We start from the raw sequence: 23,852 nt of genomic DNA on the forward strand, positions 1-23,852 counted from the left end.
CGCTTACTTTCAAATTGGCGCGCATTTGACGTCACTACCCCACGCTGCGCCGCTGCGCTGCGCCGCGCCGACGCAGTTCCTTTCCTCGCCGCGTGGTGGCGCCACCTGTCAGAGGAGAGTCGTCTGGCCGAGTTTTTCATACGGCCTCTGTGTTTGTTGTTGTTGATGTTCGACCGACGCTCGCCGCCGACACCAGCCGCCAGCCGTTTTCCACTCATCATTACGTTTCGTGTATCGTTTGCCATGTCTATTCCCCTGTTCCCGAGTCTGACACCCAGAGTAGTCAACGCCGCATGGTTCAGCGTGGACAGGCCGTGTGACGACGACAATGAATTGACTCAACTAGAACAAGAACACCAAACTTGGGTACTAACCTAAATTCGTCAAACTGTCATGTTTATGCTTTTAGCCCCGGATGGCTTTTGGGAAAAAATTTTTGTGTTGGATGGGGATTGATGTCTTTTCTCTTATTTTCCTGCAGCTCCATGGCATCGCCACCAAGGACAACGATCTCGTTCCGATTGGAAAACCAGCCACTGAGGTAATTAGCTTATGAGAGTTGTCTCTTGTCATCTGTAGCCGTCCTTACTGTGCCGTGATTTTAGCACTGTATTATAGGTACAGTAACGTCATGATTTTGTTATAATTTTTATTTGCAGCAAGAGGAGGAGGATGAAGAGGAAGAGGAAGATGACAATGATGATGACAGCAGTGACAGTCATGATGAAGAGGAAGATGATGAGCTTGATATGGACGACTCGTATGATGAGTCTCCCAATGATCCTCGCCTGAACAATGGTATTGGTGGAGCTTCATTGCACCCTGTTCGCTGATATTTCTATGACGCTTATTTCATTTTTTTATTTCTACTTTGGTTTACTTTCTTTTTAAATGTGGTGTTAAACTTAAGTTTGGTTAAGAATGTAATTAAATTATCATATATTTAAATTTGAAGAGCTGTTGTCATTCCATTTCAAATTTTAGGATTGTTCGCTATATCAGGATCTGAGTCATGACATATTTTCTTGAATTATTGTTTCCTTTGTGGTAGGATAATTCTTTTAACATGATATCTGTTCATAATTCTGTTTTTAATGTTGGAGGTCAGATAGAGATTCAGTGGCTTCATTCATGTTCCTTTCATCTTTTTATTAGGTTTCTACTTACTTGAAAAATCACTTTCATTTTTAGACATGCCATTCTCCGTCTCCATTGCAACTCATGCTCTCATACATTTGGAAATGGCATCAAATACTTTATTTCAGTAAAGCATTTATTAGCTCATCTATACAAAATATACATGTGATCTTAACATATTAGACTGTGGAACTTTTAGAATTAACAAAGTTGAGCAGAGATGTACTGTAGCATTTCTGTATACTGGCAGTCAATCTAAGGGACTAGTAGTCACTTGGTCAATCAGTTGCAATAAAATATTCAAAAGTAACCAAATTTGTCAAATTCAATAAGACCAAACAGTTTTGTTTTCTGCATACGTACTCTATAAGATTGTTTGATCATGGTATAAATAACAGAAAAGTATATGTGCGGGGATTTACAGAAGTCTTATGGTTCGAAGGTTCAAGGTATGAAATAATATGCTGGACTGAGTAAATTATTGACTAGTTCTTTTTCTATAGTAAAACAAAAATAAAAGTTACATCACATTTCAATTTTTTTTTAAAAATAGGAAACTATTATGGGGAGGAAATTATGTTCTTCAGTACAGAGACTACAAAGTTCTCATCCAGCTTTAAATGGAGATGAATCGAAGGACATAAATTCTAGGTAACAATCAATTACAATACAATCCACCTGAGCAACTGCAGGAGGAGCCAAAATACTAGAATTCGAACACTCCATACTACAGCCAGATGTGCTAATTTGAGCCTGCACAGAAAAAAAAACATGGGTGTTAGCAAATCTCAGCGTCATGTAACTGGTAGAGCCGTGCAAAACATGTATACTTACTTTCTATACCTCACTTTGGACTCTTCCAAAGTATCAAGGGGATCTCCTAAAATGTAGACTCGAAGGCCTCTCATGTAGGTCCTAAAGTATTGTTCCCAGGTTAATCTTTTCATGTTGAAGTCGAAGACTTTTCGATCCATACTATTCATCTTGTCCCATAACTTGTGGACGTTGTCATTTCTAAACTGCCAATCTTGGCAACAGAAGTATGAAATAACCGTTGAGAATTTGTGAATCTTCCTGTAAGCATCCTGTAGGCTGCAAATGCAAAGCATTGATAATTAATACGTTCAGAAATGGGTAGGCAACCCGACGGACCTCCATGTGAAGTGCACAGTGTACTCACAATGGCTTTTTGCCGACGACGCGGCAGCCCATGTCGACGAGGAAGGCGGGAACGAGGTGCATGAAGAACTGGTAGATGAGGTACAGGAAGCGGTTCTTGACGAGGCGGAAGTCGTAGTACCAAATGCAGCGCATGGAGGGGATCTCCACGCCGCGCGCGTTCAGCGCCATGAACTGCCCCCACGTGATGGGCTGGTCCACGGACGCCACGTAGTTGAGGACGGGTGGGTCGGGCTCCGCCTCCTCACCGCGCTCCAGCTGCAAAGAAAAGGCATTCCCAGCATTGCGATGAGTCGACGTTCGGCTACAAGGGACTCTACAGTGCAGGACTGGGCTGGGCTACGCACCTGACGGTTCTCGGTGTCGCGGCTAGCGATGTCCCAGGCCGCGGCCAGCACGCTGTTGATGGCCATGTCCACGGGCACCATGTCGGCCAGCTTCTCCGAGTCGCAGTAGAGCGCCTTGATGAGCCCCACCCCCGCGCCCGCCACCACCCCCGTGGGCCCGTACACGTTGTTGATCCAGCCGGCGATCGGCTCCTTGGCGGTGGAGATGACTGCAACCAAGAGGAAGAAGGCCGTCTCACTACACAAACTCGGCAGCCAGGGGCGCCAGGGGAGGGGGAGGGGAGGGGTCCTTACCGATCGACGGCCGGACCATGATGACGGGGAGGCCCTTGCTGTGCTGCTGCACCACGTCCTCGGCCACGGCCTTGGTGAAGGCGTACGTGTTGGGCCAGGTCGTGATGAGCTGCGGCGTGATGGCGTTCAGCATGTCGTCCTCCATGCTGTTGAGGATGTTCATGAGGCGCTCCGGGCTCACGTCCGGCTTGTAGAACTTCTCCTCGATGATCTTGTTCTGCGGGTACGAGTAGGCCGTGGAGACGTGGACGAAGGCCTGCGAGGAAGGAGAGAAGCGGGTTGAGTTGCAGTGGCGTTGACGCGGTGCACGGCGCACGTCGCGCACGTCGCAAACCTAACCCAACCTAGCCGTGCACTGCTCGGCGTGCACCCCGCGCGCACCTTGAGGTCGGGCATGGTGCGGGCGAGGGCCAGCAGGTCCACCGTGGACTGCACGTTGATGGCGGTGGCGAGACGAATCTTCTCGTCGAAGCGCACGGTGGCCGCCATGTGGAACACGACGTTCACCTCCTTGAGCTTCTCGCGACTCTCCTGGCTCAGGCCCATCTGTGGCTGCGAGCAGTCGCCCTCCAGCGGGTACACTTTGAGCTGGAAGCCGGGCCGCTGCGTCCGCATGGCCTCGAAAACCTGGACCACAAACAACAACAAAATGATTACGACGCCCACATTTGTCAGTGCCCCAGCCAGGCGGGGAAGCCTCGGGGGAAGCTTACCGGCCCCTCGAACTGTTCCTTGAAGCGCTCCTCCAGGCACTTGCCCTTCTTGCCGCGCATCATGACGTACACCTTCTCCACGCTCGGGCACGACCTGTAGACAAACCGGCAGACAAGTCAAGACAAACGCATGGCATAGCTGTGCGCCGCGAGGTCGCGAGGGCCATGGCGCCGCGAGGGTAGGCAGCCCAACCGGCGGCGGCGCCGCGCTCATCTCACCTGAGGATTTTCTCCAAAAGGATGGTACCCATAAAACCGGTGCCGCCGGTGACAAAGATGACTTTGCCGGCGTAGAAGCGGGCGATAGCGCTCTCTTCCTCATAGTGCTCCGACAGGAAGTGCTCGATCGTGATGTCGTTCCCCTCGTGGTCGTCCATGTCGGTGGATCTGTAAGCAGGGCGGAAGCCGAAACAATCAGTTGGCGGTCGAGTCGCCGATTGCCGTTTCACTCTAAATGCACCCCTCTTCCCCTTTCCCGCTACTCGCCCCCGTGACCTGCCCCCGACCTTGTGCCTCACGCCTGCCGTTCGGATGCGGAACAATCCTCATTGGAATGGATGGGGAATGTCAATGAGCGCCGGCCAATGGCAGGAAAGTGCTCACACTCATACTGCCGAGTGGCTTTGAATCTATTTGCTTGGGCCCTGCGCGAGGCCCTGCGCGAGGCCCTGCGCGAGGCCCTGCGAGGTGGTGAGGCGGCTCGCCCGCCACGTCCACACCGCCATGCCGATGAAGCCGGTGCGCGCTCGACGAGGACAAGCACCCTGGGCGTTCTGTGCCTTCGCCGACGACAGCGGATTCATCGACAGAACAGAACCGCGCCAAAACACCGCGAGCGCATGCCAAGGAGCCGGACAGAAATAAAATAAATACGTCGTGTTGTTGGCGTGGAGCTTGGCGCGGCCACACTCGCCTCTCGCCGCGCACGCCGCACGCCCACATGCGTCCACGTGGATCGCGTCTCGCGGGAGGCGCCGGAGCCGCCGGAGCCGCCGGAGCCGCCGAGTCGAGTACAGTGAAGTGTGACTGCGTTCTCCTCGCCCTCCTTCTCCTTCTTCGCGCCAAGGCCGCCACCAGCATGGCACCAGGGCAGGCCGACACGGCCGGGCCGGCACACAGGGCGTAACGCCGCAACGCCAACGCCCCCTGGACACTTGTCCAGAGACATGTCCAGCAGAGACCCGTCCGCGCTCCATTGGCAAATACTGTACTGAGTATCGGAGTGATTTACGGACTGGCACACTGGCGGGCTGGAGAAAGCCGGCAAGGCGTGCCAACTTGTGGCCGCGAGCCGGGCAGCGGCGTGCCATGGAAGTACTGGAGGCTGGCAGGGGCGGCTCTGCTCTGCTCGGCTCCCTGTTCGGCGCGTTCCGCGTCGCCACCGCACCAGTAGTTGGCTCGGACTCGTCGCGTCCGTGCCGGCCCGTCGGCCCGACTCTCAACACACCACACTGTGAATGCGCCACTGCGTTCTTTTCCCGTGGTCGTCATATTCCGGGGACAGCGCAGGAAAACCTGCCGGACGCTTCGCTGCGCTCCGTGTCAATAATGATAGGCGCCGCGCCGTCATCGCGGAGGCGCGGCGCGGCGCGGTCAGTCCGCGGACTGCGGCCGCGCGGGGCGGGGAAGTCCAAGTCCGGGCCGGCCACCCGCGGCGCGGCCAGCGCGGAGTGCCCCGCGATCGCCCGCGATGCGTCCGGGTCCGGAAGGGTCCGGGCCAGCCTCAGCCGCACACGCCGCCAGCTTCGACCAGCCTTGCCATTACGCAGTTGTGGTTCAAAAACAATGAAAAACATCCGGAGTCTGGCAGCAGCATGCCGAACCCGTTTATTGCATCCGAACTAATAGTGGCGCGTTCGCCGTGTCATCGGCGTGCACCGAGGCGTGCACGGCATGGGCCGCGACGAGGAAGCCGACGGCTAGCAGGCCGGCCAGCCGGACGCACGCAATGCACGCAACGCACGCGAAGCGTCGTCAAGCGAAGCGACGCCGCACGGACACACGCAGCTGGATAGTTTGCACTACGATGCCTCCCAGCAAGAGGTCTATCTTTTACCTGAGGGAAAGATCGGCCTCAGCGGCAGGAGTGCAGCGTCCTAGGATAGGGCCCTACACGTTCTATGACAAATTCGTTGTCATCTGAGCTCGAGACATCGTAACGGTCTACGTACTCGGCGTCCTTGAAAAAAATTAATGTTGACTTTGAGTAACGGGGCTACCTGAACCAGGCCCTTGTAAAATTTACATTCAGGGACCGTCGCCTTCCAGGTCCAGGAGGAGGGGGAGGTCATCGAACTGCTGGACTGCGGCGCTGCGCCGCGTGCTCCATTTCTCCAGGTCGGCCTTGGCAACGCCTTGGCTGCGCGCTGCAGTGCAGGAGCAGGACAGCGAGCAGCGAGGCAGCAGGACAGCCGCTCGACAAGTCATCCCATTTGCGATGCAGAATGAATGAGGCTTTCGTCGCGCAATGACGGGTGACGCAAACTCGCCGTCGGCCGTGTAGAGCCTCTTCGAGCGAATCTTCCAGCCGCGCGGAAACATTGTCTCGGCGTGATTTTCCTTCGGCCGCGGCGCCAGCGACGCCAGTCCGAGTCCGGGACGGACGTCCGGAGTCGTGCTCAGGCGTGACCCGCACGGCCCCGGCCGCGTCACTGGCGTCACGCAGCAGCGCATGCTCCAGGTCGGTAGACACCGCTCGCTCGGGCTGCCAAATGGGACACCCATGCTATGTACAGCATTGGTGATCATGGTGCCGCAGGTGATACGGGCCGCCCGAGACAAACGGCTTCAGCGTTGTTGTTTTTCGATGAAACGAACTCCTTGGGTGCGGCGGGCGCGCGGCAGAGCAGGGCAAAGCCGGAGCACGCGGTGGCGCCCCGCCATAAGGACGCTTGCAACACGCGAACGCATCCTTGCGCGCCGCGGGGCGGGGAAGGGCAGGGCGGGGCAGGGCAGGGCGGGACCACCACGCGGGCGGCAGCAGGTGCATGGGTGGAATGTCCAGGCTCCGGCCCAGTTCAATTTTCAGGATTATGAACACGGCCGTGTTGGGCAACCCTTGGCTTGCTTGGCGCTGTGTCGCGTGGCGGTGCGCGGCGCGCGGTGTGACGGCGTGGACGGCGTTGACAGGCCGGGCCGCGGGCCGCGGGGTGCCATTCCCGGCCATTCCGCACCGCCCCAACCCAAGTGCGCCACCGCACGCAAGCGACGCAAGCGGTCACTTCAAACCGGCTCGGGGTGCCCAAGCTGGCCCAAGCACGCTGCCCTACTCTCACACTCGCGCAGTCCCGGGAAGGGCTGCTCTCGATTTGTCACAATCGGCACAATATGAGAATATGAGGCCGCGCAGTTCGATAACCTGCCCTGCCCGTTCCCACCACAACGCACCCGATCGCCTTCCTCACGCGCCTGGCTTCGTGCTTCGTGCGCGAGGCATGACACAGTTTACTTTTCTCTGCGAATGTATGGAATGGATGGGGCGTTGCAAAATTTGGTCCACGGCGCGATACAGCGCCGCGCGAAGCTGGCCGAAGGAGAGGGGCGTGGGGCAGCAGCATTGCAGAAGTAGTCGTCGGAGTCGTTTTAGCCGGCGGGGTGTGGCGCACAGAGCGTGCCTGGAAGAGGGATCTCTCACTTTGGTGAAAAAGGTTATTGTTTATCCTTTGTATCTAGAAAGCAATGGGTTTTGGCACTCGGTTTCCCACCGTTCGCAAAGCTGCAAGGCGTAACCCGCAGCCAGTGTTTCCATATTCCTTTCCATCCGTGCGTGGTTCGCGCGCCGCGGCCTTTTGTTTGGGCGCGGGACTATTCGGGCTATTCGTGAGCGAATAGGACCGGGCCGCGGTTCCCGCTGGTCCGCGCGGGTCCCCGCCGGTTCCCGCCCGCCACGGGGAGGCGGCGACTCGCGACACCTTGCCCGTGACCGTATCATGGTCAAGGCCAGCGTCGCGCAGCGTCGCCGGGCCAGCCGGGCCTGACGCCGCCCCGCCCCCGCGGCCAGCCGGGCTGGGCCGCTATGCTGCCGGCTTCGGGCCATCGTCGTCGGCCCGTCGGCCCGGCCTGTGACGCCACCGCGGCGACCACGTTTCGCGGACTCAGTCTTCCGCAGCCGTGTCGGCGTTTTCTTTTGCCGCGTGAATCCCACGGCCACCAGGGACAGAAGTGCACCGCCGGGGGCGCGGCCGGCGCGGCCCGGCGAGGTTCCAGCCCAGACAAGCTGAGTCTGTGACGCGACCGCGGCCTGCTGCCTGCTCGGCCTGCTCGGCCTGCTCGCCGGGGACCTGCAGGTGGGGAGGCAATCGCCGCGACAATCGCACAACCGCCCCTCCGGAAATAACCGCGGACCGCCATCGCGGAGCTCGCGGACGCATCCGGGGTTCACGCCTTTCTCGGTGGCGGTGCCCCTGGCGCGACTCGCGAACATTCCCGGCGTGAGTCACGCCTGAGAAACACACAAGTGATTTTCGAAAAAATTTGAAGCATTTATTGGCGTGCCGAACTGAGTGCGCCATGCACCAGGATACCTCCGATGCAACGGGCGTCGGCCTGCGCGGAAGTTTCAAAATGGCAACATCCAGTCGAGTGAAACGCTCAGTTTTAGAAGAATGGGCTGATTCGAGAAAGTCGATGGATGCATCCTGAGGGCGGACGCGGGCGGCGCTCACCTGGCTGCGGGGTGTCCGCTGTGTCGCCGACGGGAAGTTGCACTGCACTGCACGGTCGCGCGACGGGAACCCACGGCAAGGGTGTGGACGGGACGGTCTAGACGGGGCGCCGCCGCGGTCGGCAGTCGGTCTGGCGAGTCTGGACTGACTGGCGCACTGGCCGAGTGGCCGCCCGGTGGCCGCGGCCAGGGGCCGCCAGGGGCCGCCGGGGGCCTCCACGCCTACCGCGCCAACCGACGGCGGACGTAGCGCAGACCGGAGCGCCCCTCCCTCCCTCCACGTTCACACGCGCGCCTTCACACACACAGACACGCTCACGCACAAACACACACGCATTCAACGCACATCTTGTGCTATATTGTCGACATTAAATTTGGCTTAATTTCGCTTTGCTGCGTTGATCGAGGGGATACCAAGTGACGCCAGTTCCATCTTCTTCTCACTTTGGACAGAACGAGGTGTTTTTTGTTTTTTTTTTTTTCAGAGAGAGTGCATACTAGTGGCATTGGCGTGACACGGGCCTGGAACGATTTTTGCTGGGACGCCGCAGCCTCGCCTGTGCACCCGATAGTACGCACCCGAGTTTCATGTCGTCGCCTGGTGCAACACCCAGCGGCCAATTTGCAGCGCAGCCAATCGGCGGGCAGAACCTGAAAGTCATCCAGCCCCTGGCCGCCCTGGCCGCCCTGGCCTCGGGGCCCGGGGCGACACGGCGACCCTATTGGCTCGCCATTGGCCAGAGATGTGGTCAGTCACCGTACGCACAGTCCAGCCGATGACGCTGCGAAAGTGCGTCAAAACGCGGTTTTATTTTTAGAGAGAAAAAATTCGATTACTGACTCAGCGACACACGTGAAGCAGCGAAGTTAAGGTAACTCTAAACTCACATTCCACCACAGTTGGAAGTGTTTGCCGCAGCCATTGAATGAACCTGGTCATTGAAATAAACTGCGACAGGCCCAAAACAAGCATCTTGGGCGCGCCACTGCACGTCAGCATGTTCAGCCTATGTGCGTGAAACAGAACAGCGCGCCGTTTGTTTGGCGTCAACGCTCGCCCGTCCACCGACCTGGCCGCCCTGGCCGCCCCTCGGGCACGGCACGCCGCGGCACCTGGCCCGCCGAGGCCACGCCGTGCTCGGCCACTTGTCGAGCCAATTGAATTGTCGCGATTACTTTCAATATCGTAACAGCCGACTTCCACGGCGACGCAAGGCGTACGTGTGGAGCGTATTGCACACCGCCCTCTCGTTCTCCCTGGTCCGCGGTGCTTTTCCTTCCCCGCCCAAGGCACCGCCCCCGCGATGACGCGCGCGGACTAAACGCTGCCACTATGTGTGCAAAGGGCGTGCACATTAGGCATGCAAACGAGGCGCAGCGCGGCGGCGCGCTCGGCCCCTTCAATTCCCAGAGACAAACCACGCGGCGGGGGCGGGCCGAGGCGAGGGCACACACTTTCCTGAACCGGTGGGCTGCCGGTCGGTGGGCCACCGGGAATGGGAATTGGGGATTTGCTTGGCCAGATTATGGAAAACCGTACAGTCACGCACCGCGCGCCGCCGCGAGCCCTAGGACAAGCAGTCCGACACGTTGGTGGCGGTGCCCGGTACTTTGCCGCCGGAAGCCCTGCCTCGCCGTCGCACTAATGAGAGGTCGCCCCGTCCGGACTTGACCTATCCTCCTGCAAAGCACAACGTGTTGCAGGACGAGGCGAGTTGTCGGCCACACCGCATGAGGGGGCGCTCCCCGTCCCCGTCCTGACCTTGAAGACGACGAAGGAGCAGACGAGCTCGGGGCTGACGTTCATCACCACGCCCGAGTTGCAGCACCAATTCTTGGAGTAGTTGGGCGCCGAGAAGATGGTGACGAGCCCCCGGCGCGCGAAGAACTCGTAGCCCTCCTCCACCACCTGCATGACAACATCTCGCGCGTAACGGGGACATCGTCGGACGTTGCCGTCTATCGTATCATCGGCGTGCGGTCGGCCGCGCCGTCTCGCCGTGGCCGCTCGGTCCGCGTGGAACCCGCGAGAGGCTTTGCGTCGCTTGGCGTGGCCACTGGCCAGCCCTTGCCTGGTGGGCGCGGCAGACCAGGTCCAGGCCGTGGGTTCTCAGGAACTCGTCCACCACCTCGGGGCCGAAGAGGTACGAGCAGCCGCGCGTCACGTTCGGTTCCCAGCCCGCCACCTGCCGGCGGAAAGGCGAGAAGGGTAAGGATTCGAACCCTCGACCGGGCCGCCGTGAGCGGAGACGCACTTACATACTCCGGGTCGGACCAGAGCAGGTCGCAGAAGAGTCCGGAGCGCGGGACGTCGGCGGGCCGCGGCAGCATGTTGATCTGCTCCAGGTCGCGCAGCTCCGGCGAGAGGCCGCCGTGGCAGCAGAAGATGCGGCCGCCCACGACGGCGGCCAGCGGCATGCAGTTGAAGCAGTCCGCGAAGCGCTTCTGCAGCGACTGCGAATAGCCGCGCCGCTCTGGCGACGGGGCGGCGATGCGACGGCGGCGACGCCCAGGTCAGACCACACGTGCAGGGGGCGTGAGGGCGAGAGGGCGCGCGACGATGCAAGGTCAAGGAAGCGCGCCCTTCTCACGCCCCCTGCATTGTCAGCCCGGCCGTGCTAATCGAATCGCGCAAGCACTGCACTCGCACCTAGCTCCCGGTAGAAGCCGTAGTTCCGGTTGAGCAGCGCGCTCTCGTGGTTGCCGCGCAGCAGGGCCATGCAGTCCGGGTGGCGCAGGCGCAGCGCCAGCAGCAGCACAATCACCTGCACCGAGGGTCGCTTTCATCGCGCTGTCTCTTTCGCACCTAGGACGCCCATGAGCGCGAGAGAGACAGACCGGCAAAAACGGCTCTCGGAATCAGTCTACAGGCCGCCAGCGGGTTGCCTAGCCCCGCCCTATTGCTATTGATAGATGGACCACAAATAATGATCGTGTGCCTTTCAGACTTTCAGGCTACCTCGACGCTCTGCGGGCCGCGGTCCACGTAGTCGCCCAGGAACAGGTATCGCTGCTCCGGCGGCGGCCCCACCAGCTCGAGCATGCGCAGCAGGTCGTAGTACTGGCCGTGCACGTCACCTGTGACGCCGAGACACCTCATTCGAATACGTGTTTACACGCTTAAATAATTTAAACCACCCGTTGCAGCTGCGAGTCAAGTCGACCTCAACACACTCCTTATTTGTCACTGTGTTCGAGCTGTCGTTCTCTCCGGGAGGCGCGCTCGCGGGCCAAGGCGGCCCAAGGCACGCATGATCATCATCTTCTTGTCCACAGCCTTCACCGTGACCGCCCGCATGGCCGCGGAGCCGGCGGAGTCGGACAGCGAATCCGGATCGAGGTTTGGCAAGGCCTGGCTGCCAGGCGCACGCCAGGCGCACGCGCCCCCCGCGCGTCCCTTCTGCACGCGTCGGTGCACACACACGCACACACACACGCACGCTTTTTCCACCCCGTCGGGTTTATCAGGCGAGTAGAGTACGCAACGCGGTGCAGCGGCCGGCCCGGCTCGGCAGGCTCGGCCAGTGCAGGAGCAGGAGTGCAGCGACGAAGGGGCGGCAGGCGGACTGGGCGGCCGGCATGGCAGGTGCGGCGGCACGGTGCGGCGCAGAGCGCAGCAGCGCAGAGCGCAGCCAGCCGCGGCCGTTGCGTCAGGCGGTCAGCAGGGCCTCCGAACTCGCCGTTCCGACTCTCTCGCACTCATGGGCGTCCCGCGTGGGTGTGAGAGAGATAACGACACGCTGTGGGAATCACGCTGTGGGGTGAGGCGGGGTGGGGTGGGGTGAGGCGGGGCGGGGCGGGGCGACGCGGGGCGGAGCATTAGCCCCGCGTGATCTAATGCACTCGCTACTTCTTGGACTAGTTGACTCTTTGCTTGGACCGGCCGTTAATGAAATCAGTCGCAATCCCGAAGGTTGGCAAGGAAGGCGTGCAATTCCAATTTCGCCGTCGTCCCGGAAAAGAGGTAGTTTACCGCACCGCAAATGTTGAGGGGCGTGGCCAGGCGCAGCAGGGCGGGGCCCCGCAGCAGGGCGCGCCGGGCCGCGGCCAGCACGAAGACGACGTCCGCCTCGGGCACGGGCACCAGGGTGCCGGGCACGGCGCCGCGCGCTGCCGCCACGCCGAAGTACATGCAAACCGCGCAAAAATGGTGTCGTCGAGCTATAAACGGAGAGACGGAAAGACGGGCCGGGAAACCCGCCGACCGCCAGGCCGTCATGCCGTCCGGCCGTCACAACAAATCGCTATCGCCCCGATCGTTAGGCACGAGCTAATGGTGGCCGCGAACGCCGCCAACTTTGCAGTGGTGCGTCCCGCCGCGCCACGGGCACCACGCAGCTACGGGCACCACGAAGCCACAGGCCCTCGCGCATCGCGCTAGCTGCAGCAGCCGCACGCGCCGCCGGGGCCGCTGCCTCCGCCCGCTCGCGTCAACGCGTCAGCAGGACAGGAAAGGATCCGTTTTTGCGGAGGCGGTCGGCGAACAGGCCGCGTTTTTTCCTGCGCTGCTGCGACAGTGTCCAAGTGTCTCGGGCCCGGTTGCCACCGGCCAGCCGGCCAGCCCACCTGAATACAGCAGCCCGATGATGGCGTCCAGCCGCTCGCTTCCGTCAGCGTCACTTGTCATGGCGCGGGGCTGGCGGGGCCGGCGGGGCTGGCAGCCCGCGTCGCGCGCACAGCCTAGCGGACGGAATCCAGCGGATTCGGCTCGGCGAGGTTGAAGGTTGCCGGGGTTACGCCTGCCCGCGCCACTATTGTTCGCGCGTGGACGGAGTTATGATCTTGGTGAGGCGGGGGACGGGAAATGAAGTCTCGCAGGTGGGCTTCAGAAATTTTATTCGAAAATGTCACATACACAGAAAATATGTCAGGTCCCATGTACGGGTCCTGGCTTTGGGTACAAACTCCAAGTCCTTCGCTAATTGACTCTGCCTTGAGCATAGTTCGGTTTCGGTCTTCCTCCACGTCAGGATGTCAGAATTTGCTGGTGGCCGTGCCCTCCGGGCCGTCCGCGTTCGCGGGAGCGCCGACGCCGGGGCCGCGCTGCAGCCCCCCTCCACCGCCGCGGAGGTCGCGCTCTCGCGGCCGCAGCTCCAGGGTGGCGGCGGACGAGCCGGAGCTGGACAGCGCGCGCTGCGAGGGCGCCAGGAACATGTGCGGGTCCTTGGGGGTGTCGCGGGGTGGCTCGGGGGTGGGCACGTCCGTGCCCGAGCTCCCCGCCGAGCTCTCCCGGCCGTCGCCGACGCGGGCGTCGCCGCCGGCCATGTCGGCACCGAGCGGGAGTGCGGGGCGCGTCGACGTCGCCGACGTCGCCGAGGCCGTCGGCGCGTACGGGGCCTGCTCCGATGGCGGCGCAGACGGTGGCGGCGACCGGTAGGCGGCGGCGGCCAGCGACGAGGCAGCGGGCGGCGGCGGCGACATGGGCGCGGCGGGCGGCGTGGTTCTCTGTGGAAGACGGTGCGCCGTGTGGGTAGGCAACCCAACGCACGCGAGCATGCTGCCCCACTATTCGCTACCTGCTACCAGGGGCTGAACCATGTGCAGTAAGAGCATGCAAAAGTCAGTTCCGTTATTTACAGAGTAGCAGGGCTGGCGCACCGCTAGTGGGCTAGGCTTATTGACGGGGAATCGACCCCGCGAGGGCTTAAAAAGAGAAGAAGAAACAAAACTGGCCGTGGCACTAGCGTTGCGCCCGCGTTTAATTGATTTTCTACTTTGTATCGTGAGCAGGAACAGACGGGAGTGCGGCAGGCAGGCAAGGTAGCAGGAGCTGGTAGCAGGAGCTGGTAGTGGTAGGGTACGGACTTCGAGGGCAGGATTCTATCTCCATCGGAGTAAAAGTTCCACAAAGCGGCACTACAAACCAAAACGGAAACCGTCCACAATCCACTGAGCCCTTTTCTTGGTTGGGAGTTGCGATACCTTTCACAGGTAACAGACCATTAAAGGATGGAGGAAGTAGTGGGGGTCAAAGAGTGGCCACAAATGTGTGGTTTGTGAACGGTTCCAATTTCTAGAAACCGCGGCCAAACGGCGACGGATGACCTTAATGAGTCTCCATCGGTTTCTACGCATGCTCTCTAACTAGACGTCGGAATCAACGCGTCTAATAACACGCCACACTACGGCAACCAAACCACACCGCGAGCACCGCGAGCACCGCGAGGCCGCGCAGGACAGGCACCCTTTCTAGGTCCACCGGCCTACGTCCTGCCGGCTTGACTCATCGTGCGAGCAAACCACTGTTTTATTTACAAGTCCGCCCACGGCTTTAGGACATCGCCTTTCCGGGGCTGCCGCTGTCGAGGCCCAAGCGCGCTGTGACGCCCAAAGTGCCAGCATTGTGCCAGCCAAAGAGGGTCATCGGCTTGGTGACGACAGCAGTAGCCCCGAGGCAGCGTGTCTGCGGCCGCGCGCCGCGCGCCGCGCCAGGCCTGGATCACCTCACCAGCTCAGTGACGGCCCTGCTGACGGTGAAGAGGCCGACGGGGACCTCGTGCATCCAGTCCGAGAGCGGCGCCGTGACGGGCACCTTGGGGCCGCCGGGGGCGTAGTTGTGGTGGCCGAAGTGGTACAGCGAGGACGCGCCGGCCACGCCGACGGCCTCCATCACCGCGATCTGCGTCGTGCGGACGTGGAACGGGAAGTTTTTGTTGGCCTTGGACGGCCTCGTCAGCACCTGCAAACAGCCAGGCGCTGTTAACCATAACACGAAGAACCGCCACCAAGAACAAACTCCGCGTGCTCCGTGTAACGCACCAGGAACTGCAAGTGCCCCAGGAAGGCGATGGTGTGCAGCACGGCGTACACGACGCTCTCGCGCACCCACTTGTCGATGAGACTGTTGGCCGACATGATGAAGCAGGGGCCCGCCACGAACCACAGCGTGGCCAGCAGGTTGAACGGGTAGTAGAACGTGGCCTTCTCGGGGTAGTGCTTGAGCGTGAACACGGTGGAGTACACGAACATCCACCACGCCACGATGCGCAGCGCCATGAGGCCGTAGCCCGCCGGCGACTCGAACAAGTACAGCACCTCGCCCGGGTCGAAGAACTGCGCGGCGAAGCGGTCACCAGTGAATAAAGCGATTGGTCAACCCGAGGTGCCAACCCCGAGGTGCCAACCCCGAGGTGCCAACCCCAGCGACACTCACCTCCCTCTCGTAAATGAAGAGCGACACGTAGGTGACGACGTAGAGGCACATGAAGATGGTGAGCTTGATGCTGGAGCCGACGCGAAGCCGACCCCTCGTCACCGTAAAGCCCTTGGCCAGCAGGAGGAGGAGGAGCAGGAACGTTGTCTCGCTGCCGGCCTCCAGCAACCGGCCTGCAAGCAAACATTCAATCGGCTCAAAAATCTAGAGTTTGGTGGAAGGAGAATGCAATGCAGCGACCGAGGAGACAATCACTCGTTATTTTTGACTTAAGAAAACGAATATGGAGCGTGTGCTGATAATACTGGGACCGAATGCCGCCCCTCGGCAGGGACGCTGACGATGGCGGTGGACTTGGACACTAACCGAGCTGCCTGGTCCGGGGAAAGCCCACCCCGTCCAAGGCATAGCGGATGTAGGAGATGCTCTGGAACATGACGCCCAGCGCCTGCAGCGTCACGGAGGCCACGAAGATCTTGTACGTGGCATGCAGCAGCTGGCGGGAGCGCAGTTCCACTGGAGAAACAAAACAATGCTATTTAGTCTGAATGCCGAAAGCACCAACGCGGGACTAGTGGGGCCGGGGCCACTCTCACCCGTGCACATGACGATGGCGACGATCATGAGCAGGTAACAGATGGAGAAGAACATGAGCGTCGGTAAGATATCTGCGGAAGCAAAGATAGTAAGCTAAATGAGTCACGTGGGACTTCCCCCTGGAGCACTGATAGGCACTCCCCACTGGCTGGGCAGTGCTGGGCTGACTCACAGAATTCGTCGGCGGAGAAGTGCTCGTGCCAGTAGTCCCCCGGCGGCCCGTTGGTCATCAAGAAGCGGTAGCGCAGGTTGAGCCCCTGAGAGAAGAGAAGGAGAGAGGCCGTCAAAGTCTTTGTGCACAAAGCAGAGCGGAGCAGAGCCACGTCACAGCCTAGCCGCCCCCGTGAGCCGCGAAGCCAGGCGAGGCACAGCCGGTTGGCGGCCGAGCCTGGCCGAGCACACCCCGGAGTCCCGGAGTCCCGGCCACCCCGTCGAGGTGCTCCGGTCGGCAAGGGAGGCCTGGCCAGGCCTCAGCGTCACCCTCACCTTGGTAGCGTTGCAGTTGCTGATGGCCAGAAACCACCACCGCTCCCTTGCCGACCGGAACCTCCTGACGCTGTGGCAGGTGAGGATGTGCCTGCGGACCACGGGGGCCTGCTTGCGGCCGCGCGGCGCCCCGCCGGCCCCGGCCCCGGCCGCGCTGGACGGCGACGTCGTCGAGTTGCCCTGCTTGGGCAGCGGCGGCACGGTGGTCAGCACGCATCCCGAGTCGGCTCGCAGCTCCGTCAGGTTCACCACCTGGTTCTGCGCCACGCTCAGCACGGACTCCTTCTGCTCGCATGTCTGTGGGCAGAGGAGGCGTCAGTGTCCAGGTCGCCGGCGAGCAGGGCCTCTGCGTCCGCGTGGCCGCTCACCTTGTTGCTCTTGTACACGGCCGGCCATTGCCTGCTCACGTCGTGGTACAGCAGCAGGTTCTGCGTGGCGTACTCCTGCGAACAGCACAGCAATGTGGCCACAGTGGTCGATAACGTGTACTTAAGGACGAACTCTGGGCCGCCGGGCCGCCAGGCCGCCAGTCTCACGCCACGAGGATCAATTCCATCCGGTTTACAGTGCCGCGACGCGACCACGCGACCCCACTTCCCGCCCCTTTTTCCTCCTTCGGAAGCGCCTCGGCAGACGGAAAGGAGGGAACCAAGGGCCAAGTCGAAGGTGGAGGTGGGCCCGCGCGTCCGCGCCGCGGAACGGATTTCGTGGGCGGCCTGTCGCCTTTACCTTATCGTACTCGATCTGGTACTCGAAGGTGCCGTCGTCCGACAGGAAGCAGAAGCGCGCCAAGAAGGCCCAGTTCTGCAACAAGCGTTCACACACAGTGCTTGAAAAGTGCTGAAATCTCATCTGTGTTGTTGTTTTTGTTTCCGTTATTTGTTCTGACCCGATGCTACTGTAAAACTTATCAGTCTATAGGGCGACACTGCGCGGCCCGATGTGGCACGCCGAGACTGAATAATGTAATGAGCATGCATTGACTTCTCAAGTGGCTGTGGCGCCCCCTGCCGCCCCCTGGCGCCGTGCCCTCGGCCTTGCCTGGCCGGGCCTGGCCATACGGCCCGCGACTGCGACAGCCAAATGGAGGCGCCCGGCTGGCCCTGCACAAGCACAATCCAATAGCCCCCCACGCTGGACAGGGACCTTGAAGTAAAAGGACCACCCCCACCGCACCGCCACCGCAGCTACCCCAAGGCGGCAGGCCCCGCACGCGGCCGTGAAACTCCACGGCGACCGGCGTCGCGCCGCCCGACTCACCTCCGGTGTCACCAGGTGACCCTCCTCGTACTTGGCGCCGGTGCGATGTAGCAGCACCAGCACGAAGGCCACCTTGAGCAGGGGCAGCAGAGGCGGGAGCTTGCGCGTCATGGTGCGTCATCGTCGCGACGCGGGGAAGAGCCTCACCCTCCCTGGGGGCTGCGCCGGGGGGCCCCTCCGAGGGCACCGCGCGGCATGGCCCTCACGGCCCTCACGGCCACCACGGCCACCACGGCCACCACAGCGTTCCGCGGATGCGCGGCCTCCTCGCGGGCACGCATTTGGCGCGCGAACCGTGGACGACGGCGAGGTGCCTCCAGAGACCCCGGCACTCCCGGCGGCGCGGCGCTGTTCGCCGTGGACGGACAAACAGTGGCGCGGAGCGCGGAGCCGTGAGCGCGGCGCGTGGCGAGGCGGCGAGGCGCTTAGACTGGGGGCGAGCCATCGATCCTCGCTCAGCGCCGCGCCGCCCAGTCGCCCAGTCGCTAGGCAACCCTGCCAGCCACAACAGCTACCCCTACCACACCACAGCCAGCACAGCCCCAGACACCCCAGAGTCCCAAAGAGCGCGGCGCCCCCGCGACCCCCGCGCAATGGAATGGCAAGAACTCCACCCACCCGGCCGGCGCCAAGTGCCAAAAGTGCAGTGGTGCGGCGCTCGCGCGCGCGACGGAGCCTTTCGCGTGTTTTCAAACGCAACCAAAGGAAAATCAATGGCCCCGCCGCTGCTGATGGGTTCCACTGTCCTGTGCTGGAGGCCTCCGCCACACCGCGTTCCTCGCGTTCGGTCCGCTGGCCGAGTTAGCGCGGCGCGTGCCTGTAATAGTCCGGCCTGGTCGGGGCGCCCCCGCTAGCCCCCGCAAGCCCTCGGCACGACATGACCTTACCCCATTGACCACGAGGCCGCGATCGTCCCCGTGCTGCGTGCCGCGAGTTTGGTGTGCTCAACGCCTGGACGGCCCTGGGTAGGCACGCCCGCAACGCATGCCTGTGCCCGTGCTGCCTACCTCCCAGGCGGCAGGTCTGGGCGGGGCATTATACTCTCGTGACCATTGACTCCCAGGAGTACACCATCCCTAGGGACAGTGTACTCTCCTACCTCGAGAGGGGGGGAGAACATTGACCCTAGGGATAGTGTACCCCCGGGGGAGTACACCATCCCTAGGGCCAATGTACTCCCCCACTAGCAGGGGAGTACTTGGTCCCTAGGGATATTGTACTCCCATACCAGCATGGGAGTACATGTTCTCCCCTTCCAAGAGAAGGGTTGGGTCAAGAGTAGGGTAAGCTCTGACGCGAGTTGAGTAAGATCTGTCAGGGCCGCCGGAAGTACTTTCTGGTGGGGAGGGGCGAAATTTTTATGAAAAATTGTTGGCTTGCCTACCGTTAAGGGGCAACACCCAATACGGTTTAGACTTCTCTAATAGTGTTCCAAATCCAGCGAGCGAAGCGAGCTTAAAGCGAAATTTCACACAATTCTAGACTTTAACACAACTTTTGCCATTTTTAGAGCTTAATCACACGCTTTATTGGTGGGCGAAGCGAGCCAAACGGCAAAATAATGGAGAAAAATTAAGAAAACCTGCGAGCGAAGCGAGCAAGAAGCCAAAAATCAAAGAATTTGCGACTTTGCTATATTTTTCTCTCTATTTCGAGCTCAAAATGGCACTTTAGTGTCTGAAAGTGGGGGGGGCGATGCCCCCCCCACCAGATTTAAAGGGGTGGCGAGTCCCCCCCCCCCCCCCCCCCACTTCCGGCGCCCTTGCCAGCGTCAAACAGCGAGGCTGTGCCAGCGTCAAACAGCGAGGCTGTGCCAGCGTCAAACAGCGAGGCTGTGCCAGCGTCAAACAGCGAGGCTGTGCCAGCGTCAAACAGCGAGGCTGTGCCAGCGTCAAACAGCGAGGCTGTGCCAGCGTCAAACAGCGAGGCTGTGCACAGCGAGGCTGTGCCCCCAGCGTCAAACAGCGAGGCTGTGCCAGCGTCAACAGCGAGGCTGTGCCAGCGTCAAACAGCGAGGCTGTGCCAGCGTCAAACAGCGAGGCTGTGCCAGCGTCAAACAGCGAGGCTGTGCCAGCGTCAACAGCGAGGCGTGCCAGCGTCTAACAGCGAGGCTGTGCCAGCGTCACACAGCGAGGCTGTGCCAGCGTCAAACAGCGAGGCTGTGCCAGCGTCAAACAGCGAGGCTGTGCCAGCCTCACACCGAGGCTGTGCCAGCGTCAAACAGCGAGCCTGTGCCAGCCTCACACAGCAAGGCTGTGCCAGCGTCAAACAGCGAGGCTGTGCCAGCGTCAAACAGCGAGGCTGTGCCAGCCTCACACAGCGAGGCTGTGCCAGCGTCAAACAGCGAGGCTGTGCCAGCCTCACACAGCGAGGCTGTGCCGGCGTCAAACAGCGAGCCTGTGCCAGCCTCACACAGCAAGGCTGTGCCAGCGTCAAACAGCGAGGCTGTGCCAGCGTCAAACAGCGAGGCTGTGCCAGCCTCACACAGCGAGGCTGTGCCAGCGTCAAACAGCGAGGCTGTGCCAGCGTCAAACAGCGAGGCTGTGCCAGCGTCAAACAGCGAGGCTGTGCCAGCGTCACACAGCGAGGCTGTGCCAGCGTCAACACAGCGAGGCTGTGCCAGCGTCAAACAGCGAGGCTGTGCCAGCCTCACACAGCGAGGCTGTGCCAGCGTAAAACAGCGAGGCTGTGCCAGCGCTCACACAGCGAGGCTGTGCCAGCGTCAAACAGCGAGGCTGTGCCAGCCTCACACAGCGAGGCTGTGCCAGCGTCAAACAGCGAGCATGTGCCAGCCTCACACAGCGAGGCTGTGCCAGCGTCAAACAGCGAGGCTGTGCCAGCGTCAAACAGCGAGGCTGTGCCAGCGTCAAACAGCGAGGCTGTGCCAGCCTCACACAGCGAGGCTGTGCCAGCGTCAAACAGCGAGGCTGTGCCAGCCTCACACAGCGAGGCTGTGCCAGCGTCAAACAGCGAGGCTGTGCCAGCGTCAAACAGCGAGGCTGTGCCAGCGTCAAACAGCGAGGCTGTGCCAGCCTCACACAGCGAGGCTGTGCCAGCGTCAAACAGCGAGCCTGGGCCAGCGTCAAACAGCGAGGCTGTGCCAGCATCAAACAGCGAGCCTGTGCCAGCGTCACACAGCGAGGCTGTGCCAGCGTCAAACAGCGAGGCTGTGCCAGCGTCAAACAGCGAGGCTGTGCCAGCGTCAAACAGCGAGGCTGTGCCAGCGTCAAACAGCGAGGCTGTGCCAGCGTCAAACAGCGAGGCTGTGCCATGCTCACACAGCGAGGCTGTGCCAGCGTCAAACAGCGAGGCTGTGCCATGCTCACACAGCGAGGCTGTGCCAGCGTCAAACAGCGAGGCTGTGCCAGCCTCACACAGCGAGGCTGTGCCAGCGTCAAACAGCGAGGCTGTGCCAGCGTCAAACAGCGAGGCTGTGCCAGCCTCACACAGCGAGGCTGTGCCGGCGTCAAACAGCGAGGCTGTGCCAGCCTCACACAGCGAGGCTGTGCCAGCGTCAACAGCGAGGCTGTGCCAGCGTCAAACAGCGAGGCTGTGCCAGCCTCACACAGCGAGGCTGTGCCAGCGTCAAACAGCGAGGCTGTGCCAGCGTCAAACAGCGAGGCTGTGCCAGCGTCAAACAGCGAGGCTGTGCCAGCGTCAAACAGCGAGGCTGTGCCAGCCTCACACAGCGAGGCTGTGCCAGCGTCAAACAGCGAGGCTGTGCCAGCCTCACACAGCGAGGCTGTGCCAGCGTCAAACAGCGAGGCTGTGCCAGCCTCACACAGCGAGGCTGTGCCAGCGTCAAACAGCGAGGCTGTGCCAGCGTCAAACAGCGAGGCTGTGCCAGCCTCACACAGCGAGGCTGTGCCAGCGTCAAACAGCGAGGCTGTGCCAGCCTCACACAGCGAGGCTGTGCCAGCGTCAAACAGCGAGGCTGTGCCAGCGTCATACAGCGAGGCTGTGCCAGCCTCACACAGCGAGGCTGTGCCAGCGTCAAACAGCGAGGCTGTGCCAGCGTCAAACAGCGAGGCTGTGCCAGCGTCAAACAGCGAGGCTGTGCCAGCGTCAAACAGCGAGGCTGTGCCAGCCTCAACAGCGAGGCTGTGCCAGCGTCAAACAGCGAGGCTGTGCCAGCCTCACACAGCGAGGCTGTGCCAGCGTCAAACAGCGAGGCTGTGCCAGCCTCACACAGCGAGGCTGTGCCGGCGTCAAACAGCGAGGCTGTGCCAGCCTCACACAGCGAGGCTGTGCCAGCCTCACACAGCGAGGCTGTGCCAGCGTCAAACAGCGAGGCTGTGCCAGCGTCAAACAGCGAGGCTGTGCCAGCGTCAAACAGCGAGGCTGTGCCAGCGTCAAACAGCGAGGCTGTGCCAGCGTCAAACAGCGAGGCTGTGCCAGCCTCAAACAGCGAGGCTGTGCCAGCGTCAAACAGCGAGGCTGTGCCAGCGTCAAACAGCGAGGCTGTGCCAGCGTCAAACAGCGAGGCTGTGCCAGCGTCAAACAGCGAGGCTGTGCCAGCGTCAAACAGCGAGGCTGTGCCAGCGGCACACAGCGAGGCTGTGCCAGCGTCAAACAGCGAGCCTGGCCAGCGTCAAACAGCGAGGCTGTGCCAGCGTCAAACAGCGAGGCTGTGCCAGCGTCAACAGCGAGGCTGTGCCAGCGTCAAACAGCGAGGCTGTGCCAGCGTCAAACAGCGAGGCTGTGCCAGCGTCACACAGCGAGGCTGTGCCAGCGTCAACAGCGAGGCTGTGCCAGCGTCAAACAGCGAGGCTGTGCCAGCGTCAAACAGCGAGGCTGTGCCAGCCTCACACAGCGAGGCTGTGCCAGCCTCACACGCGAGGCTGTGCCAACCTCACGCAGCGAGGCTGTGCCAGCGTCAAACAGCGAGGCTGTGCCAGCCTCACACAGCGAGGCTGTCTGTGCCAGCGTCAAACAGCGAGGCTGTGCCAGCGTCAAACAGCGAGGCTGTGCCAGCGTCAAACAGCGAGGCTGTGCCAGCGTCAAACAGCGAGGCTGTGCCAGCCTCACACAGCGAGGCTGTGCCAGCGTCAAACAGCGAGGCTGTGCCAGCCTCACACAGCGAGGCTGTGCCAGCCTCACACAGCGAGGCTGTGCCAGCGTCAAACAGCGAGGCTGTGCCAGCGTCAAACAGCGAGGCTGTGCCAGCCTCACACAGCGAGGCTGTGCCAGCCTCACACAGCGAGGCTGTGCCAGCCTCACACAGCGAGGCTGTGCCAGCGTCAAACAGCGAGGCTGTGCCAGCGTCACACAGCGAGGCTGTGCCAGCGTCAAACAGCGAGGCTGTGCCAGCGTCAAACAGCGAGGCTGTGCCAGCCTCACACAGCGAGGCTGTGCCAGCGTCAAACAGCGAGGCTGTGCCAGCCTCACACAGCGAGGCTGTGCCAGCGTCAAACAGCGAGGCTGTGCCAGCGTCAAACAGCGAGGCTGTGCCAGCGTCAAACAGCGAGGCTGTGCCAGCCTCAAACAGCGAGGCTGTGCCAGCGTCAAACAGCGAGGCTGTGCCAGCTCAAACAGCGAGGCTGTGCCAGCGTCAAAGCGAGGCTGTGCCAGCCTCACACGCAGGCGTGCCAGCGTCAAACAGCGAGGCTGTGCCAGCTCAAACAGCGAGGCTGGCCACCCTCAAACAGCGAGGCTGTGCCACTCAAACAGCGAGGCTGTGCCAGCTCAACAGCGAGGCTGTGCCAGCGTCAAACAGCGAGGTGTGCCACCCTCACACAGCGAGGCTGTGCCAGCTCAAACAGCGAGGCTGTGCCAGCGTCAAACAGCGAGGCTGTGCCAGCTCAACAGCGAGGCTGTGCCAGCGTCAAACAGCGAGGCTGTCCCACCCTCAAACAGCGAGGCTGTGCCACCTAAACAGCGAGGCTGTGCCACCCTCAACGCGAGGCTGTGCCCCTCAACAGCGAGGCTGTGCCAGCTCAAACAGCGGGCTGTGCCAGCGTCAAACAGCGAGGCTGGCCAGCCCCCAAACAGCGAGGCTGTGCCACCCTCAACAGCGAGGCTGT

General features: G+C 61.4%; 4 protein-coding genes across 5 annotated transcripts; 1 reads left to right on the forward strand and 3 right to left on the reverse strand.

Annotated features, from left to right (window-relative positions):
• The first annotated feature begins 140 nt into the window (after positions 1–140).
• Positions 141–1,452, forward strand: LOC117641438 (anaphase-promoting complex subunit 15). Its single transcript, XM_034378761.1, has 3 exons — positions 141–366; positions 482–541; positions 660–1,452. Exons 1-3 carry the CDS (start codon positions 166–168, stop codon positions 831–833), a joined length of 435 nt encoding a protein of 144 aa, XP_034234652.1. The 5' UTR covers positions 141–165; the 3' UTR covers positions 834–1,452.
• LOC117641437 (fatty acyl-CoA reductase wat-like) lies at positions 1,129–8,495 on the reverse strand. The gene is made up of 9 exons (XM_034378759.1): positions 8,335–8,495; positions 3,890–4,057; positions 3,671–3,764; positions 3,339–3,584; positions 2,958–3,213; positions 2,664–2,872; positions 2,318–2,574; positions 1,972–2,229; positions 1,129–1,890 (listed from the first exon to the last, which is right to left on the reverse strand). The coding sequence occupies exons 2-9, from the start codon at positions 4,045–4,047 to the stop codon at positions 1,800–1,802; spliced, it is 1,569 nt and encodes a 522-aa protein (XP_034234650.1). The 5' UTR covers positions 4,048–4,057; positions 8,335–8,495; the 3' UTR covers positions 1,129–1,799.
• Positions 8,496–9,937: 1,442 nt separating this feature from the next.
• Positions 9,938–12,357, reverse strand: LOC117641194 (serine/threonine-protein phosphatase PP1-beta-like; the record flags this gene model as incomplete). Its single annotated transcript, XM_034378339.1, has 7 exons — positions 9,938–10,014; positions 10,096–10,242; positions 10,406–10,519; positions 10,593–10,807; positions 10,984–11,098; positions 11,293–11,411; positions 12,312–12,357. Coding segments are annotated over 7 exons (795 nt in total), but the record flags the coding sequence as incomplete, so codon positions are not given.
• A 1,408-nt stretch (positions 12,358–13,765) lies between these two features.
• Positions 13,766–18,175, reverse strand: LOC117641644 (transmembrane protein 145-like). 2 transcript variants are annotated; one of them, XM_034379138.1, is made up of 11 exons: positions 17,830–18,173; positions 17,299–17,373; positions 16,938–17,012; positions 16,570–16,866; positions 16,256–16,340; positions 16,083–16,154; positions 15,853–16,002; positions 15,487–15,659; positions 15,093–15,386; positions 14,782–15,012; positions 13,766–13,862 (listed from the first exon to the last, which is right to left on the reverse strand). In XM_034379138.1, the coding sequence occupies exons 1-11, from the start codon at positions 17,938–17,940 to the stop codon at positions 13,839–13,841; spliced, it is 1,587 nt and encodes a 528-aa protein (XP_034235029.1). In that variant the 5' UTR covers positions 17,941–18,173; the 3' UTR covers positions 13,766–13,838. The 2 variants fall into 2 exon arrangements, with proteins under 2 accessions (XP_034235029.1, XP_034235030.1); XM_034379139.1 differs by lacking the exon at positions 13,766–13,862 and having other exon boundaries at positions 14,891–15,029; positions 17,830–18,175.
• Positions 18,176–23,852: the final 5,677 nt, after the last annotated feature.

This window comes from Thrips palmi, unplaced genomic scaffold, assembly GCF_012932325.1.
Source record: "Thrips palmi isolate BJ-2018 unplaced genomic scaffold, TpBJ-2018v1 HiC_scaffold_15, whole genome shotgun sequence".
Taxonomy (NCBI): Eukaryota; Metazoa; Arthropoda; class Insecta; order Thysanoptera; family Thripidae; genus Thrips; species Thrips palmi.

What these genes read in the sequence shown, in the direction of transcription:
- LOC117641437 (XM_034378759.1), bottom strand. Translation starts at nt 4,047, where the DNA reads ATGGACGACCACGAGGGGAACGACATCACGATCGAGCACTTCCTGTCG. An exon ending in AGGAACAGTTCGAGGGGCCG is followed by an intron (nt 3,585 to 3,670) that starts GTAAGCTTCCCC and finishes TTTGTGGTCCAG; the next exon opens with GTTTTCGAGGCCATGCGGAC. An exon ending in CATGGTCCGGCCGTCGATCG is followed by an intron (nt 2,873 to 2,957) that starts GTAAGGACCCCT and finishes TCTTGGTTGCAG; the next exon opens with TCATCTCCACCGCCAAGGAG.
- LOC117641438 (XM_034378761.1), top strand. Translation starts at nt 166, where the DNA reads ATGTTCGACCGACGCTCGCCGCCGACACCAGCCGCCAGCCGTTTTCCA. An exon ending in AACAAGAACACCAAACTTGG is followed by an intron (nt 367 to 481) that starts GTACTAACCTAA and finishes ATTTTCCTGCAG; the next exon opens with CTCCATGGCATCGCCACCAA. An exon ending in TTGGAAAACCAGCCACTGAG is followed by an intron (nt 542 to 659) that starts GTAATTAGCTTA and finishes TTTTATTTGCAG; the next exon opens with CAAGAGGAGGAGGATGAAGA.
- LOC117641644 (XM_034379138.1), bottom strand. Translation starts at nt 17,940, where the DNA reads ATGACGCGCAAGCTCCCGCCTCTGCTGCCCCTGCTCAAGGTGGCCTTC. An exon ending in GTCACCTGGTGACACCGGAG is followed by an intron (nt 17,374 to 17,829) that starts GTGAGTCGGGCG and finishes CGCTTGTTGCAG; the next exon opens with AACTGGGCCTTCTTGGCGCG. An exon ending in CCGTGTACAAGAGCAACAAG is followed by an intron (nt 16,867 to 16,937) that starts GTGAGCGGCCAC and finishes CTCTGCCCACAG; the next exon opens with ACATGCGAGCAGAAGGAGTC.